Genomic DNA, 27,874 nt, shown 5'->3' with positions numbered 1-27,874 from the left:
GAACGAGACAGGTGGAGGTGTCATAACTACAGCAGAGGTCAGAGGGGAACCTAGGAAGTTCAAGGGTCCTTAAAGCAACACCTGCAGTGTAAGACCCATCAGTTGGAGAATATTTTAATATAATGAAACAATGAAATCAGTATCACTTGTACAACTGAAGTTTTTTTTTTCAACTTTCTAGACAGGAGACTATGTGATGTCCAGAGAATCTCCACAGCTTGTTTGGTTAAAAATACAATCCATAACACACCAAGAAAAATATTCAAATATTGGAACAGCAGTGTTGGTCCTAGAAAAGCTCAACAGCAAACAGCAGAAAATGTGCACGGACATGAGCATGTCACATCTGGAGCACATTGTCATTGTACAATGTCCAAACTCCCATCTCATGACTTTGCCACGTGAGAGATTTTATTATGGTCAACACAGACTGTTGATCAGAATGATCAGTTTTGAGTTTAGCAACATAATTTCAACAAATTTCAAAACACTTACAGATCAAACAATAAAAAAGAAAACAAGTATATGTAAACATTAGAGGTGAACCAATATATCAGGCAATAATTGGTATCGATTTTTCACACGATCGGTTATCGGCTGATAGTTTGGTGTAAAAACTGTCAATGATCAGGGCCCATATATCCTGGCGGTAATAATAACATTTAAAATGTGAACAGAACTAAACCATGAACAGAACAGAACTATACCATGCACGACTGCCACCGTATAAGCTGTGGGTATTTGTGAATGTGTGTGTTTGTTTAGAGTTCAGAAGTGTGTTTGTGCTTGCGTGCATGCATTGTATGGAGCTTCTAAAAGACCGCTGGGTAATATAAAGAAATGCTGTACAATGACTCTCTCTCTCATCTTCCACTCCCACACACACCACTCAGTTGGACGTTTTCACTCACCCACATACAGACACACACGCTCTTGCATCAGTAGCATTTGGCAATGACTGATAATGTAAAATGTGTGACCTTCACTTCAGCTCAGAGTCCTAATGCCACCATCCCACAATGCAACTGGAGCGGATCACGCACACACACACGTGTACACACATCTATACAGTCATTTCACAGTTTCTCATAGAATCAAACTCCAAAAAGTGAGTCACGGTGAAGTCTAAACTCCTCATGATACAAGTCATACAAAAAAGTCAGAAGGAATTTCCATTTCTCCGTCTCTTTCTTTCTCTCTCCGGAGCCCTCAGTGACTACGAAAGTCACTTTTATGTCTCAATTGTTTTTCTAAGGCAGCGTTGAGAGTCTTAAACTTAAACGTCCCGCTTCTTAAATAGTTCTTCTGAGAGTAATCCCACAAGTGTCTCCTCCTAAAATCCAAACACTTTTTTCAAGATAATTCATAAAGAGACCTTTTCGTGGTTTCGTGGCTCAATAATACAACTTTGTGTTGACAAATCTTTCAATTGTGTCAGGGTTTTTTAGTTCAACAAGTGAAATTTAATTAAATGTACTATGGAACAGCACACCCTTACACGATTCTCTATTCTCAACTTAATGCAAAAAACACATAAAATAAATGTAATAAATCAAATCGTCAGGTTTATGCCATGGGTTTCTTACAAAAGATAATGATCGAAAACGATCGAACCCGAAAACCAACCGTTGCATATGCACAAAATGGGCACTAAACGGAGCGTACGCACAAGTTATGGAGACTCTTGACTGTGAGTACACACACTTAAAGGATCGAATTTACGCAAAGAACCCTGTGTTCGATTTAAAGTACGACATTTTAAGCATTTTAAATGACAAAAAATCAGTTTACAACATGTTTTACTATATTTGTGAGAACACAAAACCCCAGACACAAGCACACGCTCCCTTAGAGTCCCTCATACACCTTCAAACTGTACACACGCACACTTTCGAAATCATCCATTCAAACAGCGCTAAACAAACCGTGGCGGTTTTATTGCACATCCGGACACGAGCGGCGGGCACTGAGCTGGCACAGCCCTGTAGCAATGGCCTCTTGACCCCAGCTTTCACTGTCTAACACAGCGTGAACGCTCAGCGTAATTACATGCAGTGTGACGGCACTTCATTACTCCTGGAAAGCCTACAACTCTAGGTGAAGGTGTGTGTGTGTTACGCAGCTGGTGGAAGGCTTCTGCTGTAGGAACGGGGTCTATGCCGAAAGATCCAGTAAGATCAACTTTGATAAATGACAGGCTCTATAGTGCCCTACATCGATCCAGTGGAAAAACACCTGGGTAGAGAAGGAAAGATTTTCTGGCCATTGCAGCACTAAAAAGAGGACGAGGGAGAAAAAACACCGTGCACTCGTTTCTTCTCCCTGACCTTGTCTCAGACATTTCCGGTCTATTCGGTGCAGAGATACACAAGCGCACACACACCATCAACGCCACGGAGCAGGTGAAGATGATCTGACCAAATCTTCTATCAACTCTACACTAAGGCTATATCATGTTAACTATAGAGATACTGCACACCACAACGCTGCTATTCCTGCAATTCAAGAGAATAATAAAGCCATGAAAACTGCTTTTGATAGCCTAGTATGATAAATGCTTTCCAAATAAATGAACATCATCTCATGAAACGTAGTATACACAAACCATTCTGTAAAAGGAGGCACTGGCACAAAACCGCCTTTTAGGGTAATTCAAGCGTTATGGACGTGACATCTAAAGTCAATATAATCTATGAGAGAATGTAATTATTACCAATATATACTATTTATATTGTCCTGCAGAAAAAGATCAGTCTATACACATGCTTTATGAATGTGAAAAAAGGATACCATGTTAAAAAATTATTTTGCACCAATCAGAAGTGATAATAGACAACAAATGGAGGAAGGACTTTTAAACCATTATACCGTTCATTTTAAAACATGGGCATTTATAAACTTTTTGACACCTTTCTACATCAGTGCGGTGAAAACCTTTGTTAAAAATATTTTGTTCAAGTTAAAGTTGACTAAGGTTGCATGGAATTGCTCAATAGTTCACGACTTCGCCTCGCAGATAATAAGTATGGAAAATAAGGAACGGATAGTGTGCGTATGTGGCGTGCTGTCCCGGGGAGAGGGCGCCGAGCTCAGTAGTTCCTCCGAACTTGGAGCGCCTGCCCCTTGTCTGGGGAGAGGGCCCGGGTAGGGTTGGGAATCCAAAACCATCTTCAATTCGGAATCGAAAGGCTAGGAATCGAGGAATAGGAATCAGATACTCAATTACGGTGTTCATATTATGAGTTGCGTGATCTGATGATATCTCAATAAAAGCCCTTATGAAAATTAACTTTATTTTTACTACAGTAAGTATAGTTAAATATTATATTTGCTATGGTATATATATATATATATATATATTGCGTATATAACTAAAGTATTTGCATGAAAGCACAGGAACTACAAATAACCATAGTTTCATTATAGTAACTACAGTTTAACCATGATGACGGTTAATGATAATACAAATTGTAATAAATCAGAAAAAAGTTTCTATGCGTAAATTCTCACAAAACGATATATGTTTTTTTTGCAAACTAGTCAATAAGCAGGCTAGATGACCATCCAGGTTGATATATAAATGTTTTACTTCAACTGTGGAATCGAAACTGGGAATCGACAAGAGTCGAAATTGATAAGCAGAATCGTAACTGGAATCGGAATCGATAAAATTCAAAGAGAAGGAGTGCTAGAGATGGTGAAGGAAAGGTGGCTTGTCTATTTGTAGGGTTGCTCCCAGGCTGATGGGATGATTGATGAGATTGGTCGTAGCAAACCTGCCGGGTTATTCTGGTTATTCTGGGCCCTATGGAAACCAAAATTTCTGGGCCCCCTACAAATAGGAAAATAAAAAGGGGGTCTGCTCTTCTGGGCCCTAAATCAGCCTGGGCCCTTAGAATCGTCCTAACCTTCCACCCCTTTAAGGCGCCCATTGCTCCTCCCGAACTTTGTTAATAAAACATCATTTAGTGATTGGTCTCTGTTAAATAAATGTACTAAATCAACCAAAACAAAGAGATTGTTCGTAACAAGTAAATTATCAATGCAAAACAACTTCACGTTACAATATGTAAACTACCAGATTAACTCTAGAAAATAAAAATAAAATGCCTTTATAAAACAAACTACAGAAAGTAAAACAGTGATTACTGTGGTAACATCATGGTTGTTTTTTTGTAAAGGTACAGAAGCTGATATTCCAAACATAGTCTACGATGCCGGACACACTGTTGAAAGAGTTCTGAAACAGATGGTAAATATATTCAGATTGATCAAGGATGTCTACGCTCACAAACACATATAGTTCTCTGCTGTGTCATCTCCTGTCTTATCTGCTCATACTCGGAGGGAAACAACCGGCCCTGTGTTTGAAGTCTTCTGTTATTTTTCTAGACTTGCTTTCTTCCATTTCTGTTTGATGTGAAGCCTTCGACTCGTGTTGGAAAATAAATGTTGAACACTAAAGGAGACTTGACTTTACACCAACGTTCTGGTGGAGCGGGCTGATGATGTCGGTCTTCAGACAGCCTCACCTCTCGCTAACACACAGGTAGGGAACTGCTATGCGGTTGCTAAGGTGTTTTGGGGCCGAGTCTGTATGATAATCTGATCTCTAGATATCGTTTGAATCAATGTCTTTGAGTTTTGTTCAACTACGTTATCATCTGCAACACAAAAATCTCAAATCTACACATGTAAACAACCCTGCACAATTTTACATATTACGTCATACTTAAAATATGTTTAAAAGCATTAAAAAGTGTCATAATCATCCATAGGATATATTATGTTACACTTAATTGTCTGGCTTTGTGTGAAGAACAGACGAAAATGTAAGTCCTCATTGTTGAATGAACTGTCTCTTTAAGTACCGTTGGCGGTGTTGGAGGAAATCATTTGACGTATGATTATTGTACAGACGCATTGAGCAGGTGTTCTCATTTGATAAAGTGAGGAGAAATTAATTTGATTTGATCCAGAGAGTAATATGCAGTCACAACTAACAGGCTCGGGCGTGTAGAGGTTAGCTAGATCTATTGTGAACCCAAATGTAGTTTATTCATAAATCATGAAAATATTAGATATCAAAATAAAACTAGATAAGACGACTGTTCAAGAAATGAGTCGGAAACTCACCAAAAACCCCTGGATACATCAGCAAAGCTACTCAAGGGTTTGCCCGGCTGTCATCCGTAATCTAGACGTTGTTATTACAACATTATGTTGGAAAAGGCATGTTTGACCATTAACTAGCATTCAAAGAAGCCGTGCATTCTGAAAAGAGAAAAGAGTCTGCCACAAGACCACCAAACACACTTCAATAACACTTCAGAGTCAAAGAAGTACATCAATATCATAGCACACACCTCTAAACAACACCCTTAGCTGTTAAAGATAGAAGACATAAACAATTACACGTACAACCAAACAAACAGAAAAAAGACAGAAAGAAGGAAGGTTAGACAGACAGATAGACAGACGAGCAAAAAGACTAATAGAAAAAAAGTTCAACGGACAGACAAGCAGAAAAGACGGACTGAAGAAACGTTAAACAGAGACAGACAGACAAGCAGAAAGACAGAAAGTTAGAAAAAAAAGACAGATAAACAAGCAGAAAGTGAAGATAAAGGAAAGTTCAACAGACAAACAAACAGACAAACAAAAGAAAAGTAAGACGAACAGATAGACAAAGAAGAAATGTTAGAGACTGTTTACACCTGTTTGAAACCGTTTTATGTGTTCTGGCTGTTCATTTACACAAAAACGGCGTTTTCAGGGACTGAAATGCAAGCTTTTGAATAGAGGTCTCAAAGTGCACGTTTTTGAAAACGACTCAATTATTGTTTCCGTCTAAACTCTGAAGGCTGTGTTTTCCAAAAACGATGACATCATTCGCATGCCAGTCTGTGGGCATACGAGTATTCCCCAAACATTAACGGCGGCCTCCATGCTGCATGTTTGTGCTGCTTATTATCATTTCTCCAAAAAAAATCAGATGCACTGCACCACGACAACCAGCAGAGACATTACACCACTATAAACACACATACACGCCTACAAAGTGTATTAGAAGTGCTTTTAGATTAATGCAGGGGTCTTCAACGTTTTTTAGGGGCAAGGACCCTACAGATGAGAGATGCATGGAGCAGGGACTCCCTTAAACTAAATGTGTAAAGAGAACACATGACCATCTTAAACCAGCACAAACCAGAAAACCAGAATCAATTTTTCAACAGGGGGGACAAGGCTTTCAAACTGACAGCAAGACATTGGCGAACTCTGTGTTTGTACAAGTTAGCAACAGTATCTAATGGGGGCGGGGCTTAGCGATAGGTCAAATGGACAGACAGATGGACAGACAGACAAGCAGAAAGGCAGAAAGTTAGACAAACAGACAGACAAGAAGAAATTAAAAAAGAAGGAAAGTTAAACAGAGAGACAGACGGACAGACAGACAGAAGGAAGGAATGAAAAAAGAGAAATGCAACCCGTGCTGTCACACAACTCTACAATATTAATTACATCAGAGCAGCTTGTGAATAATTAAGAATGCCTATTTAACAGCTCTGAATAATTTAACTTCAGTCAGGGCATGTGTGTATAATGTGATCGATAAGCACTGACTTTAACCAATGAATCAGCAAAGATCTCCAGAAATGTGTGTCTATACACCGCTCAATCATAGAGTTTGTGTGGCAGAAATTCAACATTCACCACATATTCCCACTATACAAGCCCTAATATATTAGAAATAAAAAATGCAATTTGATATTCTATCTTCTATCTTAGACATTCCTGTATAAATAAAACTAGAAACCGTGAATTTCAAGTTGACACCCTCATATAAGCTAACTCTCAAAACGCTGCGATCCATCATGTTCATCTTTGCCATTGTCTGCTATACACATCTTTCAATCACAACAACAGCATATTTCTTCTCGAAAAGTTATAAAGTTCAGAATGCAGCAGACAACATGACTGACCCGTCTGTTTCAACAACAGATCTTGTCTTGTAAACCACACGTTACTTTTCAGCGCGGATATGAAAACTATATTAGTATTCTATAGATGTTGATCGCTCTCTCTCGCTGGAACATGTTACTGAAGCTGTAGAAAAAACCCAGAGGCACTTTGTGCTAATGTGAGTTCGGGCTCGGCTCGCGTGTCCTCTGCAGACGTGGCGTGCTAAAGCATGCTACCGCTGACAGATTCCTAAATGGTTTGTGGCTGTAGAATGAGGAGAAAGCCAGCTTTTCCTGATATCTATTACGCTTTATTTAGGAAAGTGTCAGAAAGGATATTGCCATGTCAAAACAGAACACACACACATACGGAAGGAACGCTATGGATCAGCTGCAAACCAGATTTATTTGAAAAGTGTCAAAAGTGTCAGCGCTTGGCTTTTAGATGTCCCTCACAGGGTGTCGAACAGATGTGTTTAAAGGGTTAGTTCACCCAAAAATTTAATTCTGTCATCATTTACTCACCCTCAGATTGCTCCAAACCTGTACAAATGTATTTGTTGTGCTAGAGACGAAGGAAGATATTTGGAAGAATTACAGTAGCCGAGCAGATCTCGCACCAGATTTACTGCCATAGTAGGGAAAATAAATACCATGGGAGTCAATGGGCGGGCAAGATCTGCTTGGTTACTGACACTCTTCCAAACATCTTCCATTGTATTTAGCAGAACAGTTTGTTAGGAACAATCTGTGGGAGTAAATGATGACCATATTTTCATTTTTGGGTGAACTATACCTTTAAGGAACCGTGGATAATATCAGAAGGGTGTTACATTTCATTTTTAAGTAAGCAATGTTGGTAAAAAATGAAAATGAATGGTGTGTTAATTTATGTTTAGCTGTAGGATGTGTTTTGCTATACAGGTGGTAGTGACAATTTATGTGAATGTCAAACAAATTCACGTTCATCTTTTGAAACAGTAGTGTTGACAGTACTAAGCATAATATAACCTTCTCCAAATAAAAAAAAAACCCTCTTCAGTGAAAAAAACTAAGCTGTGAAAATAAGTCTTATAGTGCCGCCATATTGGACAGGGCAAGTCTACCCAATAAATACATACAAGTAAATGGGGACCTTTATTGTTCTGGATAAAATACACAATAACATTTACATTTCTCAATTTCTCATGTCAAGGGATTACAATTTACACTTGTATGGTGAGCAATTTGACGTGCAACGTAAAATCTTGGACTTAAGCAAATCCAGTTGAGAACCTGATCTAATGCATGTTAACACCTGAACCGGTACAGCCATCAAATGTCTGCTCATTAATGCGTGAGAAAACATCGACGTCCAGAGAACAACTTGCCAATTAACTCCGAGCTGCACACACACACACACGTGTTAGCAGAAACAGGACAGCGCAATTACTCAAACTGAGGTGTGACTCGAGTCCCACAGAAACTGATGAATACACACAGTAAAGAACTTAATTCACAAATAAACAGGGTTATAATTCAGAGAGACCCGAGACGAGTGAAAGCAGGCCATAAATATGCATTAAGCTGGGGGTGATAATATACAGTACAAGCCAGAGCGAGAGAGAGAGAGAGAGAGAGAGAGAGACTTCAGAAGAACATATCATCGAAAAATAATCAACTATAAAAAACCTGTCAGTCACACACGTCATTGTGTTGGTGTTGCTTTCACGGGTAGTTTCATGCACGAATCAGATGTTATCATATTTTATCCATAAAAAATATTTTTTCAAACTATGCTCAGATTGATAAAGACAACAAGGCATGCAATCAAAAGTCAGAGATGTCAACATAAACTCATCATATTCTTACAAAACCAAATGATCTGAGCTATGCCATTCACATTCATTTTATCCTTCTTTATTCTTTACATACGTCAACGGTTGTAGGAGAAACATCTGAAACAATATTCTATTAATCTCTAGACCTTTGAAGAGCAACATCAGAACAACACAATTATCCTCTGGTGACAACATACCGCAACCGCTGCGAGCTGAAAAGAAGAGATTCCTGAAGGGTGGCTATCAATAAATAAAGTCCAATGGGAACTTTGATTTGTGGTTTAGTTGGGTTAAAATCTTGATTGGATGAATTTGATCGCTTTCAGATAATACCGGCACAGTATAAACCTATAATATCCATCCAAAGTGTTCGATTAGTTGACATTTAAAGTGGCACTTCATTACGCAAAAAAAACGTACATTATAAGCACTTTATGCTATCAACTACAACTACATCAGTTAAAAAAAATTGCTCGGTTAAAAATCAATTCCAAACTGTTGCCCGTGTGAGAAAACTGACCATCATAGAAAGCTCATGCACAGATAGCAAAGCACACTTGCATTGCTCTATTTGCAGTTCAAAACCTTTCGGTATGCATCAATGCGTGAAATTGAGCTCACGTAGCTACGAACGAGTGTGGTTGTGTATCTGAGTATATGAAGTAGGTCTAACCTCCCGGCACGAAGAGCATAGGGTCAAATGAAATAACCTGAGATATGGTCATACCAAAGAGCAAAAGCTTTCGTAAGTTAATTCAATAACCTCTTTCATCTCAGTGTTTTACGGCTACAGAGAGTCTGATGAAAGCAATAACAGCTTTTAGCAGCTCATAAGAGTTAATGCACGGAGATCATCTAGCTATTCATTAGAGGGAGTTTCATTCGGCATTCTGAGAAAGTGTGAGCTGCAATATCATTACACGTGTCTAATCTAACATTACATTTAGCTAGCTTCACTCAGAGCTTTTAAATTACATTACACTCACGTACAAGCTCGTACGCACATCGGGGAGAGATGAGTAAATGCACGTGAAAATCACACAGCTTCTATATAACACGCACAACACCATCAGTTTATTTTAGGTACAATCGTTAATTTTAAGTAAGGGACGTTAATCTCTCAATGACTGTATCTGTCTCTCTCTCTCAGCTTTCTGAGATACTAAGAAACAGTGAATGTCTTTCGATCATCTTTTCATTTGTGCTCTCTCCTTTTTGCACTTCATTTGTCTCTTTCTTTGTGCGTCAGTCTCCATTTCTCCAATAATGTGCTTATGTTCTCTCTCTGTCTCTCAAACCATCATCCATAAAAAATGAGCCACATATAAAGGGGTCACATCATACATTTTTAATGATTTATTTTTTTCCCTGAGGTCCACTTATCCTTTACTAAACTTTCTGTATCCTTTTCTTAAAAAAAAAAAAAAATTCGATCCCTCCAACTCTCTAACCCTAAAGGCCTGTTCAAACAAAGGACGATAACTATAAAGTTTTAGAAAATACAATATTGTTGGGTTCAATTTTATATTTTCTCCGGCTGTGGAACAGTAAAACAAAATCCATTTGAATTTAAAGGGCTCGCACAAAAACTGCAGTGTAGAGATCTGAACAAAAATAAAGAGCTGGATGTAATTTTTACGAGGATCTATAAACAGAAATGCAATATAACACAAATAACTAGGTGTAAAAAAAACTTAACAAAATGAAGCGTAATGTTTTTATTACCTCAGAATGAACTATTTTTAACTACATACTGTACACCGCAGGTCCCCTTGCATGGAATTCATTATGTTGTTTCTAAAGTGCCCCTAAACGTACAAAATACCTATAAAGGTAATCTCTGTCATCAAAGAAGCAAAAACATGACCATGTCTTAGCCCTGTGTCAGCCACCGTAGTGCTTTGAAAGGGACCGATGAAGTGAGCCATTGGTTGCAATTCGCAACCTCACCACTAGATGCGAATAAACTGGTCCTGGAATGCAGAAGCTAATAGTTAACATTATAGTTATCTTTAAGTGTGAACAAGACTTTAATAATTAAATAGGCAGTATTTAAACTATAAAGATCCTTTTCACGTGTGAAGTTAAAAACAGCCCGGGCTGCAAGTTTGCAATCAACAACTTTAGTTTTTAATTCCCTCATTCTCCAATAACACCCTACATTACACTGAACCAAATCTATTTTATAACATCTAGAAAGAACATTATTAATGTAGTATTCTCTTTGTGAAAAAAGCACATAAAGCAATTAAAAAAGTGAGAACACTGCACATTATATCATCTGACATCTATTCTTCATCCAGGATACATATAATACATCGAAGCTGTTATTCTACACACCTTTTACACATTCAAATTCACACATTAAGGGCAGACAGGTGCCTGCAGTTTATTTTTACAGCTGTGACTGCTAATCCATATATTTGACAAAGTCTCCTGTACATTTACAAGAGAGAAAAAGCGTTAAGGAGGAAATCCTGTCCGCTTCTTACAAAGTTTCAGGAGCGTTCAGTTAATTCTCAATAAAGAAGGGATTTGAGAGCTCCTGCGGCATGCAGACCTGCGTACCGATGCCCTGCAGTCAGAATGCGCTTTAAAGCCTCACTTAAACTGAAGATTAGCCTTAAATGCAATGGGGTGTCTCAGTGTTATGAGACGTGACGTTAAGAGCTCTCTCTGTGTGTATGTGTGTGCATGCGTGTGCGTAGAAAGACTCATATATTCTCACATTCACACATTATTTTCATGAATTTCTGTTGGCACATTGTGACAGTGTGTTTGATTTGGATTATTTCGGTGGATATCTCTGTATAATAGGCCGACTAACAGAAGTGGTCAATCCACCGGGTGTCAGTTCCAGAATCAATTCACATGTGTTGAAATACATCATAAAGTTTTTTTCAGCTGAACGCAGCTGAAACCACTCAAAAAATCTTTCTATACTTTCTCACTTTATCCTGAAAGGCATCCTTTGTTGGCAAAGCAATTTTACTGACCTGATAAAAGTCAAACCACTCTAGATATAACTCTGTTCCCTTCCTTCACTTCCTAACAATGAGAGAATTTGAGAGATGTGACAGTGAGATTATGGCCCGGTTTCACAGACACGTTTTAGCTTAAACCCGGAATATGCCTAAATTGAATTAAGATATTTGTGTCGTTTTCATAAAAATGCATTAGAAGAATACACTTCAAGTGTGCATCTCGAGACAAAACAATGGCACTGATTTATTTTAAGATATTTCTCGGCAAGTTATATTCAGTTAAGACAGGTCACACGTTCATTTTAGTCTGGGACTAGCCTTAAGCCTTGTCTGGCATTTATTCACAAACAAATAATCATACTACTATACTTTATTTTTCCAGTATTCAGTGAGCATACAGCTTAAGCATTTTTTGTTCAGTCTTTAAAAAATATGAGGTCACATGACCAACAGTACATTTGCCAAAATACTGTACTCTATCCCACAATGCAATGCACTTAACCAACCACCTACTTCTATTTCAGCTTTTCCTTCATCTACTACAATAAAAGTGACAATAAAACTCACACAAGTACAATACTATCAGCCAGCATTGTTACAAAGGAGCATTTTTGTTGACAGCTTTGAGAGATTTACTCCATTATGTGAAAACGATAAATCCCTACGTTAGGGTGCGTTCCAATGTGAAGGCCGCACACTTCGAAGGTTGCATACGTCATCAAGGCTGTCTTATTTCAGTTAAAGACATTATAAAATGTTCCTCAAAAGACATAACCCCTGTAGTTTCCCTTTTACCTTAAAATATCACAATTGCTTATCTGGAATTAAACATTAAATAAAAAACCTCGATGACGACCTTTGAAGTCCGAAGCCTTTACATTGGGATGCAAGTATTATCCCAAACACACATCAGCGAAGTCAAACATCATATCCTGATACTGAAAAACACGGTATATACTGTACTTTGGATGCTTCTAAGTGCCTTAAAAATACCAAATCCCTCTCAGACACTTTATCCCACCAACCTGGCAAATGTTTCAAAAGTCTGCGTCATGTCATGTAGCTTTTTAAGTGACCTGTGCCTTTAAGAGCGAGTGCACAAACAGCAGACAGCAGGTGCAATGATGTGAAGCGTGCCTAGCTGTGCACAATGTGTATTCTATTCCCGGTCAAAATGAACCATGCAGGCCTCCTCATTTTCTCCCTCAAGCTCACGTGTTAAGCCAGAAGTCTCCTATCGTGCGGTTCTCAAAGTTACCGATCAGAGATTTACGCTCTCGGAGGAGACGGTCTGCGTCTCTTGAGCCCAAAGCAGGTGCAGGATCACATGCGCAAGCCTGGCGAGCAGCGGGCATGAATCCCCCTCGTTCATCGAGGACAAATCACAGCAAACAATAGATAATCAATGAGGAGCCTGTATTGACAAGCTCCTGCAGGAGACACGAGAAAAGAAGAAGCTCAAACTGAGAGGAGGAGACAAAGACGCAGGAACGATTATGGACACCTGCACACTTCTCCAAGGACACACACAGAAAGAATGGGCACGTTTGCAGGACCGTCACTATTGGGGGCTAAAGGTGGACAGAATCATTTTAGTATTTTATGCTGCAAGAAAGGAGATGCGTAATAAAAGGACACTAGATAGGTGTCATGAAAAATGTACTTCTTCTCATTTGCCAACCTTGAGCTTGACTCCACACACACGTCATGCTGTTTCAGAACTCAGCAGAACTTCACAACAGCAGTCACAGCGATGCCCTGATAACTACATCCAGAATGACTGTGTCTCAGATATTCTGCCAAAAATAGACATAGACTGCTTTATTCACCTTCGATCCTGTAGATATGAGTCACACAATGAGACCGAATAATCCTGCTGCTGTGACAGCGCCGCGCGCGAGTGTGTGTATATGTGATCTCTCTCATCATTGCTCAAACACTTGTTGTCAGATGTTTGTTAATCAGATGTGTGTGTTGGAGGAGAAATGGCTGTCCAACAGAGTCAGTGATGAGTGAAAAATCACACACACGCATACACAGATCTCAGTAGACAAACTGCACCGTTAAATGCTCCCAGACAGATTCACTGTAGTAAAGCATTTCTCGTGGCTTCACGTCTCTGATAAACCGCATTTGGAATGCAGCTCGCATTGTTCGCATCTGTTGCATCCGCAGCCGACACAGGTGCCGTTTTGCGCATGTAAAGTTCTGGTGGTAAATTCAAAAGAACAATACTTTACTAACACTGTGAACCTTGAGTCATTAACAAGTTGACAGTGATGAACACCTGTGGCTTTATTCGCAGTGATACTGACAGTTATGACACAAATATAACTTGAGTACAAAGGTGAGATGCGAAGAGACCAGCGGGGTAGAGGAGAGGGGGCGGAGTCAAACACAGGTTCAGATCATGCAACTAAACCAAGTGTGAAAGAGGGTAAGTGACTAAAAGAGAGCGAAAAGGAGCACAAAAAAGTGAACGAATAGAGAGAGAGAGAGAGAGAGAGGGAAAGAGAGAGAGAGAGAGAGAGAGAGAGAGAGAGAGAGAGAGAGAGAGAGAGAGAGAGAGAGAGAGAGAAAGATAGAGAGAGAGAGTGGGTGGGTGGGCGGTTGCCGCGTCTGTTAAGAGAACACAAGGACTTCTGTGTGTAAGCTGCACAATATGTGTCTGCCTCTCACAACAAAAGAGAAATCAATGAATCTGCCCTGACCTGATGTTTCCAAATCATGTACATAATATTATATTATTATATTCCTTTATTCTGCTACTTAAATGTATATTTTGCTTTTGTAAATCTTTGTTTAAACTATACTCTATTTCAGTTTGTGTATATTTACATATATTATAAACCACTTGCACTACATGCATCACGTTTTATTTCATTTTATTTTATTATTATTTATTTTAGCGAGTGAGTGAGTAAGTGAGTGTTCCAGAGCGTCTGAGAGAGAGAGAGAGAGAGAGAGAGAGAGAGAGAGATGCATGTATTTCCACACTTCTTCACACACAGGGAGAGAAAGAGAGTGAGTGAGTGAGTGAGTGAGTGAGTGAAAAAGAGAAAAAGACAGAGTGAGAGAGAGAGAGAGAGAGAGAGAGAGAGATGCAAGTATTTCCACACTTCATTACACACAGAGAGAGAAAGAGAGTGAGTGAGTGTTTAAGTGAGTGAGTGAGTGAGTGAGTGAAAGAGAGAGAGAGAGAGAGAGAGAGAGAGAGAGAGAGAGAGAGAGAGAGAGAGAGAGAGAGAGAGAGAGAGAGAGAGAAAGAAAGAGAGAGATGCATGTATTTCCACAATTCTTTACACACAGGGAGAGAAAATGAGCGAGAGTGTGTGAGTGAGTGAGTTAGTGAGCTAGTAAAAGAAAGAGAGAAAGAGAGAAAGAGTGAGAGAGAGAGAGAGAGACTTTTTTTACTTTTTAACATCTCTTTTATTTACAGGTACATTTACATAAGCATTTATTTAAATATTAAAAATAAATAAAAGAAAGTAAGAAGCCTTAAATAGTTTGACACTACAACTAGTTTTAAAAACATTGAACTCTCAGACAAAAAGATGCAAACCACCTTCGTAATCAATTTCACAAATACATTGGTTTATACACCATTTGAATCTAAACCTACCCAAGTAGTCAATGGACTTGTAAAAAGCAAACTCTATGTTAATGCGGGATTTTATCAGTCCCCCAAAAAACAAAACAACATCTGTTGATCCTGAGCCCAGTAGTTTGCTTTTACGCGACAACCAAATTGCTAATTTTGCATGCCCAAATATAAAGTTAAGTAAAACATGAGCTAGCATCCTAGTCCTTCTGTACTTAGGTCCGTAAATGAAAAAAGATTGGCGTAAAAACCTCCCCCAGCGTTTGACAGTATCCTTCCATTTGTAGCAAAAAAAACTGCAGTCTTACACAATTACGAAAAAGGTGAAACACTGTTTCTTGCGACCCACAAAAAGGGCACCCCTCCCCTACCTGTGGATCAAGGTGTGCTCTGTGTCTGTTTGTAGCTATTATACCGTGCACTATCCTCCACTGAAGGTCTCCAGACCTTTCCTCAATGGAGGTTTGTACAGGGTCCTCCAGCAACCTTTAGGGGACGCACCTGAGCCAAAGATGTCCTGCCACTTGGACTCCCTCAGGTTTTCAAGCATTTGAAGATAAGTCACTTTAATACATAGAACATAGAGAGCCTTCCGTCCCGTATCACCAAAAAAGCCTAGCTGAGGTGTTGTGAAAGAGAGCAGTTCACCCTCCATTTCCTGCCATTCTCCCGTGTCCGCTTAAAGAGTAAGTTCTGGAAAAGCAGAAGTATCCACCTCCGATGCCTCTAAAGATAGTCTATACTCCCCTGGTAAGAAATCCCTTATTTGAGTTATCAGTCTCTTTGTCACTCGAACTGACTTCATGCCCAGTTTTAAGGCTAAAGCCTCAGCAAATATCCATCTTCCCTCTGACATTAAATGTCCAACTTTGGTGATCCTTCCAGACCACAAGGCTTCTCTGAGGGAATCTGATTTAAAAATATCCAAGTCCAATGAGGTGTTAAAAAACAATGGTTCTTCCCTCAGCCAAACACTCTGTACACCATTGTCATCTCTTGAGAATTTAAAAAGTGACCATGTTCTTGGCACTGACCTGTAAAAGGATGTTAAACCGGACAGGCTCAACTTATTAACGTTCAAGAGAAGAGTTCTGTAGAGTTGGCCTGAAAGAGGACAACCTTGCTTAATGCCTGTGTGAACATTAACAGGAACACTGAGACCCCCAGCAATTTTTATCATACACGTGGCCTCATTGTAAAGAAGCTTAATCATAAAAATAAAGTTGTCTCCAAAAGCCTTTAAGGTTTCAAAAAGAAAAGAATGGTCAACACGATCAAAAGCCTTTTCCTGGTCTAGAGACAAAAAACCAAGATTAACATTATTTTCAGAAGCAAAGTCATAAACATCTCGAACTAAATGTAAATTGTCTACAAAAACCTTCCTTTTACTCAGTAAGATTGATCCTTGTGAATAATTGTATGTAATACATGATTTAGCCTATTTGACAAAGATTTAGACAGAATTTTGTACTCGGAACAAAAATTGCCGCAGGCCTCCAATTCTTTAAAAGGGTTAAATCCCCTTTTTTGGGTAACAGAGTTAAAACAGCCCGTTGACAACTTACGGGAAGAGAACCCGTGCCAATTGGGTAACACTTTCATACAGACACTTTTCTTCCAAGTTTCCCAGAAAGACTTGAAGCTCTCACAGAAAATTTTATCTTCCAATAATTTGTTATTGAAATGCCAGTAGTAACTAAAATAAAAGTCCTTTTCACTAAAGTACACTCCACTGTGATGAATTTGTGGTCAGAAAAAGATGTAGGGATTATAGCTCTGTGCACCACCCTATTGTTCATATTGTGTGATGCATAAAATCTGTCCAACCGTGCTCCAGAAACCCTTCCATTACTAAATTTCACCCAAGTGTACTGCAAGTGTTGACGGGTTGTGTTCTCTCCACACATCCGAAAACTTTAGATTTTTTATAACACTGGCCAGACGAGAAGATGACGGCATGTGAGGTTCTTCACCATTCCTATCACAGGTGAAATCTAAAGTGCAGTTCCAATCACCTCCAACTACAACAGAATCCCCATTGTTCTGCTGCTTTAAAAATTGCTCAAGCTTTGCAAAAAGCTGTAATAGGTTTGCTCCAATATTAGGAGCATAGATATTTACAAACAAAAAAGACTAACAGCTACCAGTCTACCTGGTTCTATTTCAGTTTTCATTCAAACTTTTACTTTAAGAGCAGGGGAGAAAAGTACAGCCACACCAGCACTAAAGTTAGTCCCATGACTAAGTACTCGCTTCCCTTCCCACCACAAGCCCCAATCAATTTCATTACTAAAACTGCTGTGGGTCTCTTGCAAAAAACAACACTCAGATTCTTTATCTTTATAAAGTCTGACAATACCTTCCTTTTTTTTCCATCCCTCAAACCATTTATGTTTAGGGAGCCCACACTCAAGACTTCCATAAAGGAGAGAGAGAGAAAAAAGGAAACAGTAAAGAAGAAAATAAGGCCACTTAAACATCATAATTACTTCATTTTTCCCCTTGCATTAACCATCTTTCTGCCTGACCTCATAATAATCAAGTGCTTTTTGAGACGAAAGCGCTTTTGTTGTGACAGTTCAGTGTTGTTGCTTCTTTTCCTAGCCACCATTAGAGAAGATACACATTTTTCAATATCAGGAAAATGAGCACTTATCTCAACACCAGCTTTTCCTTTTGTTTTATCAAGAAAAGAGTTAATTTGCTCAAGGGTGTGTAACTCATTGTTATCCATTTTTCCACCATCAGACCATTGCTCATCATCATCTCTTAATCCATCGTCTGTGCACTGTGACAATCCACCCTTTCATCAACAATAATTTCCTGTGAACCACCATTTTTTTCTACACTGCTGTCCGCAGACACATCATCAACATCATATTCATCAGCCTCGTCACTTTTATTCACATCTTCCTCAATAGCAGCAGTACTGCATCCAGGTATCTCCTGCCGTCTAAAAGAAAGAACATGTTTTAGCTCGGCATTTTTACAACCGAGGGGAATCGTTTTTACAGGGCTTGCGATCTTTCCGAACCTCTGAAGCTTTTTGAGGGTGGCTTCATTGCAAACAAAAGGTGGTACATTAGAGAAGGTAACTTTAGTTGACGGACCAGATAGCGGAGTTACCGGAAAGAACGTTTCTTTCACCCATATTCCGCTCACAGTCAACTCAGTAACCAGAGTGTCGGAGTTTAAAAATACAACCACGGCTTTGTTGATACGTGAGGCCGAAACGATGTTGTCAAAGCCAACTTTTTCTACGATGACGAGAAGCATTTCCTCTACTGTCACCTCAGGGTCAGGTACACACCTGCCCCCATTGCGGACTGACAGAGTTGGTGCGCCTTGCAATTTCCGTGCAAAAACACGATCACTCAGCCACGCTCTCACAAACGCGCTCACAAACATGCTCCCAGCATGCACGAGAGAGAGAGAGAGAGAGAGAGAGAGACAAAATGTCAGAATGCACTGCCTGACACAACACAAGCACTCAGTTCTCAGTAAACTCTCATGGCATTTCAAACACAAAACTCCCCAACAGGTCCAGTTCAGACAGCTTCACTACTTACAATGCGACAACTTTACCTCTGATGTATCGCCACACCATGCAAAACTTAGCGTCAAGCTCATACATTCTGTTAAACACGCACGTGCCATAATAGACTTGGCACAAACAGAAAACAAACATTCCAATGATCTCCAACCCCTGAATACGGCCCAGTTCTGCTGTACTGATGCTACAGCATTAATAATGCAAAACTGTTCGGAGGAGGCTGTGTTTGTTCAGCACAGAGAAGAAGAGAGAGACAGACGAATGAGATGTGGAAAGAAGTTAAAAAATCTCTGATCGGCATGTGGAACAAGCCAGCCGAAGGCAAGAGACGTTTGGAGAGGAAGCATTGACAGATGCCAGAAAGAACAAATGGATTATAGATGAACGATGCTCCTGTGAACGATGAAGAGGAGGAAAGAAGGACATGTAGACAGGAATCCTAAAAACACAATTCCAGAAAGTTTTAGCCTCCGTCAGGCAAAGCTTGTGTACATATGTTGGTTCGGTGGGTTGTCATTACCTCATCATGATCTCACCGAGCATCCATCGGCCCTGTGCTGGCTGTCAGATGGTTGGAGCTACAACAAGAGTGTTGACCGTATCACTCCCACAGAGATGGACAGATACGGGGGTGTCAGTTTTTGTTTTTCCTTTGGACTTGTGGCCTAGCCGAGAAGGCTGGTTGGTTAGTGTAAGCAGTCAACCCCTGCTGGCAGATGCTTTAACTACAGCATTGTGCAAACAAAAAGCATTTAAAAGAATAGGTTCACCAAAAAATGTAAATTCTCATGTCGTTCCAAACCTGTATGACATTTTTTCGTATGCAGAGCACAAAATAATATATTTCAAAGAACGCAAACAACACTGGACCACATTGACTTTCATTGTATGGGCATTTCTCAAAATATCTTCTTTTGAGTTTCACAGAAGAAAGAGTCGTGACAGTGAAATACCGAACAACATATGAAATACAACCAACAAGCATAATGTCTTTAAATTACAAGTTCTGTTCATTTTTGTGAGAACTATTCATGTCAGCTATATGAGGCGGTGTTTCAGTGTGTAATTCATCAAAACAACGCATTGAGAACCTTAATACGCAATCTTTCATCGATCGATCGTACCTGTGACCATCTCTCCACATAAATTTCAAATCACTTCTTTGCCAGCTTAACACAGAATAAAATCTGTAAAAAAAAAATCCTACAACATACAACCATAAACGTGTGCAAGAGAGATGAGTTTTGTTGGATTATTGAACAGATAAACTGATATTTATGAGAAAATAGAGAGAGGTCTCGGTCACTAACATCTCTAAGCATGGCGTTTTCATATCGTATTATGCCATGTGAGATAGCTCTGAGTGTAAATAGAGCTCTCATAAGAAAACATTCAACACGTTTCATTAGGTTGCACAGCCTTGGCGTATTCAAAGCGAGATAGAAACAGACACGGAGAGCAAAAGAAGCAGAGCTCCGTGATCTCGGGTGTTTAAAGCTACTTTAAACTCCTTTCAATGTTACAAGTAGGAAACGATGTTAAAAGTTGTCCGGGTTAAGCACAGTATGAAACGCTCCAAAAGATATCTTTCATGTATAGACTTTATGCTTTATGTATTATGCATGGCTTGTATATTATAGACTTTCCCTTACCCAGAAACTCTCATGCATTAGTCAAAGCACGCCAACTGTTCGCTCTTTGTCACGGGCGCCTGTGGACACACACGTCACCCACACGCACACGCACTTCACGAAGACATTATAACCCATACGTCTGTGTGTCCAAGTCATGACATAACACTAAAGATTAAACCGACAAAAATCTACCCACATTCAGCTTCGGGAGGACATCCGGAAATTCCGGGAGATCCCGGACCAGGCATGGGTCACCAACGCTTTAACTACGGGAGCCACAGGGTAAACATACTGACCCACGGGTTAATAGCGTTTAAGTGACACACACACACACATCATACTACAGTGAATGAGCAGAGCCGGAGGACGAGAGAGATGAAAAAAGTAAGAAGCGGATGAAAAGAGTGACAAAGCAGAAAGACGACGTCTGTTGAGACAGAAGCGAGATTATACAACCGTGTGGAGAAGCGTAGACGTGATCCAAAGAGAAGACAGTCAGGAGCGATACGAGCACATTTGGGTAAGAGACGTAAGCATGACGATATCAAAAGGAGAAAATGTGTGGAAAGAGAAAACAGAGAATCAGAAGGAAGTTTAAAGACTCAATTTTGCTGTAATAAATATAATGAACATTAAAATAGGCAACTAAAAAGTAGCCCTGTATGCGTCTACTATTACTAGTTTGTTTAGCATTACAACAAAATGACTGCATTACAGTAATGGGAATAACTACGAATTATGTCTGTAGTACCGAAACAAAAATGACGGTGCTTAAACAGTAAATATTTTTTGTCTGTGAAACCGGGCGTTTGTGATTTTTAGGGCCCTACATTGGTGTCCAACAACAAGTTTACGTGCATTCAAGGTGTAAAAACCTGTTCATTTTCTAATAACAATAGGCGTTTTTTTACTTTACTTACCTTACTTCTTGACTGACTCAAAAAATTATTTGTTCCGATTCATCTCTAATCCTCTCATTTCTGTCAGCCTACTCTGATCTGATTGGTCAGATGGTCTAGTCTGCTGTGATTGGTCTATCGCGTACAAGCGTCTCAGTGTCGCAATTGGAATGTTGACGGGCACGAATGAGGCAAATACGACCCGGAAGTGAAATTATAACGACGATTCAGAATCGACTCCTTTTTATCCCAAGCCAATAACTTTGTTGTTCATTCACTTTTGACTTTACAACTTGGCAGACTTACATTGAGCAACATTACACACTGTATGATATGTAATTTTAAGGACATTGTAATAGTTACTCTTTAATTATCAGGAACACAATGTCACAACGCAAGAATACAAATGATCTAGAAAACAGGCTTTATTTTGTTTATGCAAAATAACCTCTTGTTTGATTTTTGCTTTTGATTCTGGGGTGAAATTTGTTCGCAGAGCAAATGTGAGACATCCTCAAACTGATTAAAGTCTCGATCAGAGAGAGTTAACAGCCCCTAAAGCAAAGAAAGGAAGCAGTGGGAGGAATTGAAAGGGAGTCTCTGTAACTCTGGGGCTTTGACGCCCTTAATTAACTGAGCTGGCATTCTCTCTCTTACCATACCGCTGCTTTTTACCCCTGGCTATGAGGCCCTCACAACAAAATTAAATTGAGCGCACCTGCATCAGCAAATGTAATAAGGACTAAAAAGGTCAGTCAACATTGTCTAAGTGTGATGTGATCGGAGGGGCGACGTGTGACATGACATTCATTTTAAAAGTCTGGTGAGGTTGTGGGCATGAAGTGAAAAACGCAGGCAATCCAAAAAGGCTTCGTCCGGCCACGGATGCATGTACGTGTCTTAAAGGGATCATCATCATCTTCATGTCATTCCAAATCTGTATGGCTTTTTTTGCATCTGCAGAACGCAAAGGAAGATATTTTGAAGAATGTTGGTAACTAAACAACAATGGACTCCTTTGACTTCAATTGTATGGACACCACCGTGACATGTCTCAAAATATCTTCTTATGTGTCTCACAGAAGAATAAATCATATACAAGTTTCATACGACATAGGGTGTTAAATTGGATATAGATCCATGCAATTTACATTATTATATACACTGTCTCAAATGTATCACACCCAACAACAGACGTGTTCCCTTTTTTCGTTTTACTTTTATAATTTATAATAGTCAATATGTTTCATGTAACATATTGTAACAGCAAGATTGTAACAATGAATATTTTAAAAATGCTTTATAAATAAAGTTGAGAGTTGAGATGCTGGAAAGAAAACAATTTGGCAGAATTACTAACTGAGCTTTACAACGAGAGTCTGACCTAAGACTGCAGCGTCTGCCTGACTTAAAAGCACGCCGGTACACATTGCAATGACATCCCAGAGAGTTGGACTGTTTCAAAACATATTTCTAGCCGGCATGCACCCGGCTGTGAATGATTCCTGCGCAGAACCATACATCCATCCATTTTCTACTGCTTATCCGAACTACCTCGGGTCAAGGGGAGCCTGCGCCTATCTCAGGAGTCATCGGGCATCAAGGCAGGATACACCCTGGATGGAGTGCCAACCCATCGCAGGGCACACACACTCACTCATTCACTCACGCACTCACATCCTGCGCAGAACTTGCGAGATTATTTTCAAGCGTCTGTCTTGAAGTATTTTGGCATGTTCTAACCATTTTCTAACCAGTTCTATATAGAAATGATCTCATATGAGCCTTTTGGTCCAGTTTGCTATCAACACTAGCTCCCTTTGACCTCCATTGTATAAGCATGAAACCACTTAGACATCTCTCAAAATATCTTCTTTGGTGCTCAAAGTCTTAAACGACATGAGGATGAATAAATGACGACGGAATTTTTATTTTTGAAAGACCAAGCTCTTTCAATCCTGTGCAGTCACTCCCATCAGTCACCTCACACACTTACAGCTCTCCTGTCAAACAAATGATGAAAAACTAAAAAATAATTCCAGAAGTGTAAATCACTTTAAAAAATGTACACCATAGACTGTGCTTTGCATCCCTAAAACTAGCTTTCATCGCTCAAAACAAAAACTAAACAGCCATAATTTGCTTTTCCTGTTTTTAACAGCATAATGTTCTAGAAAGCTCTTGATGTTCTCTCAGTGTTACAAATTGAGACAAGTGCGTCTCTCTCACTATGCATTTAATTTAGCTTTTAAAATCCTTTCACAATCTGACAGTAAGTGCAGTACATGCAAGGGTACACCGATAGAAAAAAGATTAATTATGCAAAGAAATTATTTTTGGCAAGCTCTGAGGTGATGCAATGAGTATCACCTCCCAAATAAATTGCTGCACATTACGGGAAATACATCGAGAAAATGTGTCTAATTATGAAAACCAAATGAATTAGCAATGCAGAAAATGCATTTGGAAACCTTGCTTTAGTAACTCTACATGCATTAGGACTCTTTGCATTAGGAATGCATTTAATGCATCTAGGACCTTTAATATTTCCAAGGCATCTTATTATAACCATTCATTTTACTTGATAAAGATATGATTTTATGGAGTGCTATGTCTGTGTGCATATTGATCTAGTACAGGGTGCGTCTCAGAGCGCACGCGGATCTTTCGGTGAAGTTCTTACCGTAAACTCCTTGCGCTCGCGCGTACCGGTGTAGGACCGAAAATAATAAAATCCAGAAAAGCTCCATCTTCAGGTGCGATCCCTCATTACCTGCGGGAAACCAGAAAAACGCACAATCACACCTGCGCACGACACCAAAGCAAATGACAACTCCTACATCATCCCATCATCTTCATAATCATCTCTATCAGAGATTAAAGTCGCCTAACAACACACTATTCGCAAATTCAGGTACGCTCTTATCCCTGCGTTTTACCAATGCATCCATGCGGATGGGGGGTTAAAGGGCACACAATTCATTTTCCAAATCTTGGATTATCTGCAGATTACAGAAGCAGTGCTGTGGTTTGATGGGATTGGATGCAGCAATCGCGGGTTATTTCTGAAATTGGTGGAGGGTTAGGGACGATCAGATACATGATTTATTAATTCTAGCTGAAGTTGGTCAGATCGAGAAAAACGCACAGCACGATGCAAAAGAGCCGATTGATCGTGGTTGCATGCATTCACCAGAGAGAGAAACGTACTTTTACGCACCGACTGATACCTTTTTTGTGTTAATGCTACAGCCAATAAAGAGTATCTACTTACTAAAAATACTGCACTTTGCGCACGTATTATTGAACACTTTTACGCGCAATCTAGAACATGGCATTACACTAGTTAAAATGTAATAATAAGTAACTGTAAGAAACAAGTTTTATGCTAAGGAGACGTGTCTGGATGCGACCCTGTGAGTTGGAGATGTGCTTTTCTCGCAGTTCCATATATGCATAAATCACAATCTCAAATAATGTGCTGTTCGGTGACATAGTGGTTTTAGATCTGGGCTGGTTAACGGTTCAAATTCTGCACCGGTCATTTACCGATATCATGATATCAATAACATGTTTTTGATCAATAGACTTCATCAGGAAATACAACACGAGTCGATCTTGTCATTTCATCGTGCAAATAGCAAATTCGTCACAAAATGTTTACTGTCCAACATTAGAAAGATATACGAATCAAGTTTAAATTTCTGAACACTTAATCATTGTTTACTTCAAATGTCTAAACAGTTTGCTTGATTAAAAGGAAACATTAAACTCATTTGATAGAAAAAGTTCTCTCCTGGGTCTGTGCCTAATGCATATAGTTACAATGTGCAGTTTTTATCATTAGGAACAATTGTAGCTACTCTAAAAACCTCACCTTAAAATCACTTAGGTTACTCCAACAAAACATTTCAAAGCTTTGGACATTTGGGTGTGGACACTTTGCGCAGTCTTTGCGTTGAAGATGCAAACCTCATTCACGAAATACAGATTTAAAGTGTAGCCTACCTTCCTATGCGCGGGCTCAGCCTGCTCAAAACGAGCGAGAAAATACTTGAATAGTTAATTCCCTTTTAGAAAAAAGCGTTCACACAAGACTTTCAGTAGCGCGCTGGAGTTCCAGATGCTCATGTAGTTCCTATGCGTGTTCCTGATGCATCTCCGTCCAGAAAACGAGCACAAAATCCCACCACATTCTCACAGGCAACTTCAGCTGACGTGAAACTCTCGAGAAAGCCAGCACACGTCCACGCGTCCGAAGGCGTCTTCGTGGAAAGCGAATGTCGGAATGCGATTCGATCTCTCTGCTCGACTGATCTAAACTCTTCTACTATGATGCTTTTCTATCAGCTGCGCGTTCGTCGATGGAGAGCTTGCGCGTCTTTGCGCGCTGCCAGTGGCGGAGAAGAGTTGCGCGCAGAGATCTTTCTGGTGATGGTCCGATGCCTACAGTTTATAGTCCGTGCCGTGGGGCGGATGGATGCGCGTCTGATCTCTGAACAGCTTTCTGAAGAGTCTCTCTCCTGTTCTGACTTGGTAATGAGTGGGTTTTTGAGAACGGACCGGGTGTCTGAACTGTATAAACTCTGCGCTTTTTTCCAATAGTATTTTGGTGGATCTCCAGCCAATTAAAGCTCCGCTGCTGCGCGCGGAGGGCTCGCCCCGAATCCCGGAGGACCAATTAAATAAGAAAGAAAATCACAATGTCTCTGCCACCCCTCCTCTCTATTCCTCTCTCTCTCCTCCTTTCCCTCTCTTCTTATCTCCCCTTCCATCAGTTTCTCACAATGTCTGTCGTCACCGAAGGTGCACTGATCTGATGGCCGCTAGGCGGCGTGTTTGAGCTAATTATAATTCAAGCGAGAGCCCGCCGTCAACTTTGACCCTTTTCGTGATAAGCATACATATAACATACATTTCGAGTGTCACATACATATATTACCTCAAGACATCTCAGCATTCAAGTCCCTTGTGTGGATTGTCTTTGTTTGGTGGAAAATCTCACAAAACATGGCCAGGTGACATTTCAACCTGATATGAAAAGTAAAAAATTATCACAGTGAAGTATATTTTGAAGACCCTTCAAATAATATTTTTTTTTAGTTTTATTATGAGACAATTACATTTTTTGGGTGAGCTATTTATTTTAAACTTATTTTACTTTAAATCTGTTTATCTTTTATATGCATTTGGCAGATGCCTTTATCCACAGTGACTTAATACATTCAATCTACAGGCCTACATCTTTGATCTGTATATGCGTGTTCCCTATGGAGATCGAACCCATGATAACACAATGTTCTATCAAATGAGCTGCAGAAACATCTTGATTCAGTCATGTTAAATAAAAACAGATAGATTAGACATTACTGGATGAAGCACATGTATGCTGCTGGCTCTTGCTCAAGCCGGTTATACTCGAGGGAGGAGACATTCTGAGGACATTTTATTGGACAAAAATGTGTATACGCCCCTGCGGACAAGATGAGTCATCAACATTTTCATCCATTTCCCCCGAACTGAAAGATTGAAAGCATTTTCAATGTGTCATCTGCTTGAGGAAAACATTAGCATAAAGATGCACTCAAAGTTACATAAGTAGGCTATGAAAAAGAATTTACGCCACAAATTTCACATTTTATCTCACGGGGTATAGATGAAGTAGAAACACAGTAGAAGCTCTGTTTGACTTTGGACAGTATGGTGTGTGACCTGAACAGAACTGATATACTTTCAAATCCCCTGGGAATATCTCTTGGCCAGGTCCAAAACAGAAATGAGCACTGATGTAAAACTTTCTGAGGTCGAAAAATGCTCAAATTATAAAGTAATTTCTAATGCAAGGTGCGCTTTGGAAGAAAACGTCATCCGGTCTAAATCCCCTGTTGGGAAACGGCCAGCCCTGCTTGGCATGGATTGTAAAGTGAACATCATCCTTATTTTTATTCGTCACTGTAAATGTATGTGAAAGAGTGGCACAGCCCGACTGGCGACTGACATGCCCGCTGTGCCCACGGGGTCTGTCCTCTATTGCCCGGGGCCAGTGGATGGCACATGAAAGCAGAACTTGGACTCACTGGATCTCACTGTAATCCAAAGAAATATTCTGTCCAAGTGTGTGTGTGAACCAGGGGAACGCTGTCAGCGAGCACTGTGTGGGAGTATGTCAGCTCTTCCAGATTCCTCATGTAGTAGCCAGACATTAGTATGCTTCTCACGGGACATTAATTAAGATTGCAGTTACCATACTATCTGTAGCACAGCCAATAAAGTGCATTAAGGGATGATCACGAAAAAATGACTTCTGGCTTTTTTACTCACCCTCACGTTGTGCCGGATACACGTGACTTACTTTCTGCTGCAAACACAAAAGGAGGAAATTATGAATAAATGTTTATCCAAATACTAAAGCTACATGTTG

At 39.8% G+C, this 27,874-nt stretch overlaps 1 protein-coding gene across 2 annotated transcripts in view; it reads right to left on the bottom strand.

Annotated features, from left to right (window-relative positions):
- LOC130432232 (MAM domain-containing glycosylphosphatidylinositol anchor protein 1) overlaps positions 1–25,980 on the bottom strand; it is a 140,328-nt gene extending 114,348 nt beyond the window's left edge. For both annotated transcript variants that reach the window (XM_056761525.1, XM_056761526.1), the window contains exons 1-2: positions 25,462–25,980; positions 24,137–24,226 (exon numbers count right to left, since the gene is read on the bottom strand). In XM_056761525.1, coding sequence (XP_056617503.1) covers positions 24,137–24,203 — 67 coding nt within the window. In that variant the 5' untranslated portion in view covers positions 24,204–24,226; positions 25,462–25,980. The remainder of the gene's footprint in view (positions 1–24,136; positions 24,227–25,461) is intronic.
- Between the last annotated feature and the right edge of the window lie 1,894 nt (positions 25,981–27,874).

This window comes from Triplophysa dalaica, chromosome 11 (genome assembly GCF_015846415.1).
Source record: "Triplophysa dalaica isolate WHDGS20190420 chromosome 11, ASM1584641v1, whole genome shotgun sequence".
NCBI lineage: Eukaryota > Metazoa > Chordata > Actinopteri > Cypriniformes > Nemacheilidae > Triplophysa > Triplophysa dalaica.
The sequence above is the reverse complement of the archived record's forward strand: the minus strand, read 5'-3'. Positions and strand labels throughout refer to the sequence as shown.